The following is a 7,333-nucleotide window of genomic DNA, read 5'->3' as shown; positions in this document are numbered from 1 at the left end:
TGTATAAAGAAACGCAGCCTGTGTAAATGTTGGTTAGAAGCGAGTTTTATGTATTCTCGCTACGCTAATACGTTAGGTTGTAAACTTAGCCTAATACTGAAACTCAGCTGGACGCCATATTAAAGCTGTATGACTATTATTTAACTAATTTAACAATTTCATTATGTACATTGGCTTAACTATGCCACTTTATGTGTATTTCCGAACCTTTTTTAAACAGCGCATCTCTTAAAAATTTAATAATGGCGAAAAATTCATTGCTTTCAAAATATAAGTATTTCCAGATTTATTTAAAAATCATCAAATCCTTATAAATTTTGAGGCGCTCGAGTTTTAGAGGGGGTAGTACCGAAATTCACTCGACAGAATGTACCTCGTTTTTAAATTAGGTACTCACATTCATATATATTCGCGATTTTCTTGCCTGCATATTACGAAAAGGAATGCTGAGATTTATAAAAAGAATTCCAAGTCGCGCAGATTAAAAAAGAGCTTCGGTGTAAATTTTATGTCTGAGTTAATTTTAAATTTGATTAGTAGTAAATTTTATTCCTCGAATCCTTTTGTACTCTTCACAGTCATGAAAATATATTTATGCTAGAATATGGTGTAAATTCTTTACCATTATGGTGTATGATTTGAGCAAATACCAATACGTATTTTACACCAACGGAGTTTATATTATGTTCTAGAAATAAGAAAACTTGTATACCACTAGCATAATATATATGCCGAAAATCAGTAAAAAAAAATTACGGTAGGTGTAAATAATGCACGAAAAAGCGGTATAACCTTTACACTGAATCGAAATAAACTGTTCAAAAACTGCGCTTAGAAATGGCATATTTTTTATATTGAAAATGTATATCACGACGATGTAAAAAATACACCAAATATTTTGGTGTATATTTGACTTTTGTGCTACTTGAGATGCAGCATCATTATTTTCAAATTTCACGCATCTTACCTTTTTTCCAAATATTTCCAGACATATCAAAACCAATATATGTATACATATGTAGCAATCAGCGCACATCTAACGCATAACGCCAGCGCTTATCCTAGACCTTTTGTCTTTGAGCAAACTTTTTACCAAACGATTTTGTTAAAACCCATACAGGAACGTGAGTAGCAAAAATATATGAACTAAAAAAACTTTGCGAAGCAATCGAGGCAAGTGCCAAGAGTTGGTGACAAAATGTCCGGCATACACACGCACAGCCAAAAATCTATGTACCTCTAAGTGTATATATACAATAACAACAAAGTCAACTTTAACTTTGAAGTACATACATATGTTTGAGATGCCATTTACTCTGTAAGTGTAAGTGTATTGTGAAGTGCTTCTTACTAGCGCCATTTGTCTCTAAAAGCCAGCTGCCGTAGATCGCAACTTGATAGACTGCTACAAATGCGCCGATTTTTCCCAGACACGTTTCCATGCATACGTTGGTGTCATGTTTGTAATCAAATACTTAACCGTCTTCACTTACATACATACATACGAATACACTTTGAACACGATTGCATTGATTGAGAGGATGCGAAAGTGAGTAGATTTATGTGGATGTTTCTTTCGAAAAAGTTCAACTTTCACACACTTGTCGCAGTTACATACATATGTTTGTCAGTTATCATTTTGTAGATATTCCTACTAGAACAATCACTGTTGTGACGGTGGCAAGTGATGCGTTTGAATTGATTTTATAAAGCTTTTGCGGGGATATATGTATGCATGCACACTAGGGTGGTCAAAAAAAAATGCATTTGGAGTTGGAATTTTTATGCTCTCACCCTCTAGGATTGTTCTATATGGAAAAAATTTACCCTTATTTTTTTAATTTGAAATCAACAAATATTTAAGGTCGCACAAAAAAATATTGAGCGCTTAGAGCGACCTCTAAATATATTCTGATCTCAAAATAAAAAAAATATGGGTATACTTTGGTCGATATAGAAGAATCCTAGGGGGTGAGAGCATTGCAATTCCGACTTTACTGTTTTGGACCACCCTAATGTACACATACATACATACATATGTATATAAACAAATTGATATAACCGTACACAGATTTTCTTAATGAAGTAATGGGATGCATAGGAAATCAAAAGGATTATTACTCATAGAAAATGATTTGATAATAAGTATTATGTAAAGGAAAAAAAAAATAAAAAACATATATGCGTATTTTAGACCAAATTTTATTGCTATAGACTATTTTGAACGAATAGTGCCTGGAAAGTGATATAGACTCACTACGACGAATAGTTGGGTCTCTATACTTAGCTCACAAAATTTTCTTATTCGTTATTATTAATTTTTTTTTTAATTTTAACATCCAATAAAAAAAAACGCAAGAATTATAAAAAGTCCTGAGGAAGAATAGGGATCGGTTCACCATTTCCATCGCATACATTCAAGTGATTTCCAATTTTATTCAACTCAGTTGAAGTTTAAAGAGGCTATTTTCGAAAGATCTTCCCAACTCTCTCTTCCCTGAAATTCTCAAGAAAAATTCCACAAAATTGTTTTCCTATTTCTTTAAAAAAGTAGTTTGCTGCTGCTGTAAATTTTGTTAAAGAAATAAATCTACGAGCCTTTTTTTCTTTAGAACTGCATACCGACTTAAGAATTTTTGATAGAAGAAAATTTCTTTTCCATATCTTGTGCGTCATTTTATATGAATTTTTCCTTTTTCTTGGGAGCCTCTAAAAATGATCATCATAAGCAAACTTTTAAATTTTTTTTTTTCCAACTTGAAAAAGGCATGCAATAAACTTCAAAAAAAAAAAATAAAGTATGGGTATTCATAGAAATGTGTAAATGCCTTGTAACCGCATAAACCCCGTAAATAAACCGATCTTTCGTACAAAATTAAGTAAGTTTACGGGTATTACATGGTTACGAGGCTTTTACGCGTTTAGATGAATTGCTTTAATATTCTTTTCGATTCTCACCAACACAGAAATAAATTTCTTTATACAAAAATTGTAAAAACTTTTGTTAAAAGCTTTTTAAAAAGTTCATTGCATACTATTTTCAGGTAAAAAATTGAAAACCTCGAACGAAGCTATTTCTACTGAATTTTCCGTCCCTAAAACATTTGAAATATATTTAGCGTTACTTCACTAATTGTTTCCGTTTTCGAGTTATTCGATTTTGTGACGAAAAAAATGTATTTTTCACACTACCTTCTAGTCCTCAGCGACTGAAGTGAGAGCTTGTCCCAGCTTCCTGGTTTTGTTGTTGTAACATAAAACTTCTCCAAATAGTTTTCAGAAAAGTCTGGGTCGTTCAGATTAAGTAAACCCGATAGCAGTATTGCCGGCTCCCGAAGGCTTTCCAAAATCAGATTTTAGTCTTCAGCTTGCCGAATGTTTTGGGGTACCAAATGACTCCGAAACAAGTAACTAAGTAAGATTTGGGTGAGAGATATACCGTAATTTGAGCCTAACTCTTTCGAGGAGAGGGAAGAATTAGTATTAAATGTATATGCTTAAATAACTTAAATTATTGAAATTAATAATTTGTGGATACATGGCTGCGGTAAATGATAGCCCCTAATATTTTCCTGGCTAAAAAATTAACTTAAAAAAATTTTGATGGGGCTAAAAAAGTTATGTGCAATTTTTGATTCCTTTTTAGCAAGTACATATTAACCGTTTATTTTTACTTTTGGTTTCATAATCATTTATGAAAGTCCAATGAGTCGCGATTCATTTGGGTGGTTTTCGAGACTTTGCGGGATCTTCTAGGGATATAAAGAATTTTTGTTTGGTTTTTTCATGGATTTGCATCTAGATTTTTCAACTTTTTTTTGAAGCGCATTGTAAAATTTTCAGCTATGCAAGAACATGGGACTTTTCGATTTCGAAGGTATATTGAAATTGATCTCTTATTTTAATGAACGCCTCATATTAAGCAAAAAATATTAAAAGTTTTTTATATTTTATTAATAATTCTTATTTTTCCCAAATAAATAAAAATCAGCGTAGCTAACTATCTATTGCACCACTTCTCTTCATAGCACATCATCGACTCTTTCGATACAAAGATTCAATTTGCAGTTAAAGCTAAAAGGAAACACACACAACACATTATTATGGCCTGCAGGCGAAATAGGTTTACGAATCGGCAAATATTACTCATTTCGCCTCAGCATAAAATCGTCATCAGCACAACACTCTCCATCAATTCTTCATTCTTATTCTGCGCTACATTCGCTGCAGTGCATATTTACATACATACATGTGTTTGTATATATTTATATTAAGGACTGCACCTCTCCTTTTGTAGTTCCTTCTTTCTTTTAAACATTTTCTTGCTCACTACCATGATACAATAATTTTTAGAAGGTAGTTTCACTTCTTCTTCTTATCCGCCATGTTAGGTATCTGACAGAAAACGTGTTTCGTATTTTTTGTTGTACCAACTTTTCCAAAACAAAAAATCCAGCTTTTGACGTTGGAAAAATAAAACAAAGAAAAGCCAAACATATAAGTAGAGAAATTTTCGAATATTTTGTAATAATTTTCTTCATAAAAAATTAACTACTGCTTTCGTGGATATTGCAACACACGGAATAGATGTAAGGACACAGCTATAAGAGCCACCGCACACCACAGACTTTATCGGCCGCCTATTTAAATGATAGGGCTCGCTTGAAATATGTACATGAAGATGTATGGAGGTGCGCACATTACACCAGCTTAGTCGCTCTGACCAATAAATTGTGGTGCAATGGAAAGACTAGCGAGCACATCTAAATTGGCGGCCGATAAAGTCCGTGGTGTGCGATGGATCTAATCCATTATAAACAAGAAATATTGCTGTTATATTTTCATTTTTATGATTTTTATTCACGTGATTAGCAGTGGCAAAAATGTATGTACAAAATACGTATATTTATATTAAAAATTAAGTGATCAGTTATGAAACATATATCTTTACATGTTCTGTTAAAAAATATCTAAAATAACAAGCGATAATCCCCAAGTTCTATATCGTAGCAGTGGCTACATAGCGTGTTTGTCACAGACACAGTTTATGTCACAAATTTCGAAGTGAAACTACCTTCTAAAAGTTATTGTATCATGCTCACTACATTTGCGTTATGAACTCATTTTGGTGAGTTTGCGCACAGCTGACATCGCTCATTTTGTCATACTGCTCCTGTCATGCTGCCGGTTTGTTTATGTATTTTGACATAATATTTATCCGGCTATTTGTCTAAATGGCGTATACGTAACAATCTCAATATCGCTTCTATATACATACATACATATATGAAAGTATGGAAGTATGTATGTATGTATGTGCTTGTGGCTTGCTATTTTTAGTAACGCAGCTGTCACAACAAATTTTGTTTTCTCTGTAATTGTCAAAGATGACAAAAAAAAAAAAAAAAAAAGAAAAAGATTTCAATATTTACGTTGTTGTTGCTGATGGTACAACAATTAACGAGTGCATGCGGTTAAAAATAGCTTTAGAAGATAAAGTTGTTTTTCTCACTAAATGTATACATATATTTATATACATACATACCGTAAATTAATACTAATATTTTTATAAGTATAACGAAGACCACCCTAGTAAAATGTATACATATGCCATAAAAATTAAAATCAACAAACAATTTTATAAATTAATACAGACATAACAAAACACTAAAGGCCGGTCCACATAGAACTTTCGCGTTGGCTTTGGCGTTGGCGTTGGTTTGACAGAACGCACGTTAAAAGTATGCTTGCTACAATGAACGCTTTGACATCTATTGTTTTCATTGTCATCACCAAAGCGAAAATTTTGCAGTGAAAATATAATTTAAAGTGTGTTTGTTTTTTAAAAGCTATCGCAATTAAAATGTTGTCTAAAGAAGCGGTTGAAGTCATTTTAATTGCACTAATGATGTACGAGACTCGCGAATGTTTGCGAAAAATAAATTCCCGCCGGGAGTCTTGGGTGAGACCACTTTACTTAAGTCGGGATATCAATGGACTATTTGCATCAAGTTTTGAAGAAATGTATAATAATGACACTGAGCAGTTCAAAAAAACGGTTAGAATGAGCAGAACGATGTTTGACCATCTCCTCGGACTTGAAGGAGAGCGTCTTACTAAGCATTTCAATAGGCCATCAATACCTGCCGCATTAAGACTCTTTTTAACTTTGAAGTAAATTAAAGACATTAACCTATAATCTTTTGACAAAATAGAAATGAACTTGGTATATTTATAGTTATTTAGCACATGGAGGTAGTCAGCACATGCTCGCCATATCATATAAAATGGGACGCTCCACGGCAAATAAAATCGTTTTGGAAACATGTGAGGTTCTTTGGGATGAACTGGGTGGCATATACTTGTCTATACCAAACCGACATGAATGGAAACGTATTGCAAACGATTTCAATTCGATTTGGAACTTTCCCAATTGTGTAGGTGCTATTGACGGAAAGCACATAATATTAAAATGCCCTCCTAGCTCGGGATCCTTATTTTACAACTACAAGGGAACATACTCCATCGTACTTTTGGCATGTTGCGATGCTAATTACACGTTTACCTGCATCGATATTGGTGCATATGGCTCTCAAAGTGATGGTGGTGTATTGTGCAATTCGAGCTTTGGGAGAAGACTTTTCGACAACCAATTAGACCTTCCCGAGGATGATATTCTGCCACACTCCACCCTTAGATTTCCTCATTTTTTTGTTGGAGATGCAGCATTTCCCTTAAAAAGCTATATTATGCGACCATATCCAGGTTTGCATATACTTTACCTATTGAAATTTTATTCGTTTTTCTAAACACACATATACGCTTTTTAGGAATACGTTTGTCGCCTGACCGCGAACTTTTCAATAAGCGTCTTTCAAGAGCTCGGTGCGTTATAGAAAACGCGTTTGGAATTATGACAGCTCGCTGGAGAATTCTTCTGTCCCCATTGCAAATGCATCCAACGAGTGCCGAGAGCATTGTCAAAGCAACAGTGCTATTACATAACTTTTTAAAAATGCACGATGGCACTTATTGCCCACCAGAATTTGTCGACCAATACCAAGGAGACAATATTGTCGGTGGTTTATGGCGACAGGAAATTACAACGCCCCTTCGAGGAACTGGTCGATTAATGGCGAACAATGCCGCCAGAAGTGCTTTCAATTTGAGGGATCAGTTAAAAGACTACATAACCGCGCACCCTATTAATTAAATAATAATATTCTCTTTCATCAATTTGTTCTTAAACTATACTTTTAGATGTACCTATTTTTTCATAAATTCATTCTTTATTAATTAGTATTGGTTGCTATCCCAGAATCCATCGTAGTCT

At 33.7% G+C, this 7,333-nt stretch overlaps 1 protein-coding gene across 1 annotated transcript; it reads left to right on the top strand.

Moving 5' to 3' along the window:
- The first annotated feature begins 5,702 nt into the window (after positions 1-5,702).
- Positions 5,703-7,333, top strand: LOC118741160 (protein ALP1-like). The gene is made up of 4 exons (XM_036473025.1): positions 5,703-5,741; positions 5,850-6,174; positions 6,239-6,765; positions 6,831-7,333. The coding sequence occupies exons 2-4, from the start codon at positions 5,864-5,866 to the stop codon at positions 7,211-7,213; spliced, it is 1,221 nt and encodes a 406-aa protein (XP_036328918.1). The 5' UTR covers positions 5,703-5,741; positions 5,850-5,863; the 3' UTR covers positions 7,214-7,333.

Source organism: Rhagoletis pomonella, unplaced genomic scaffold (assembly GCF_013731165.1).
Source record: "Rhagoletis pomonella isolate Grant_MI unplaced genomic scaffold, Rhpom_1.0 Rhpom_scaffold_00006, whole genome shotgun sequence".
Lineage (NCBI taxonomy): Eukaryota > Metazoa > Arthropoda > Insecta > Diptera > Tephritidae > Rhagoletis > Rhagoletis pomonella.
This window is presented reverse-complemented; position numbering and strand designations above follow the sequence as displayed.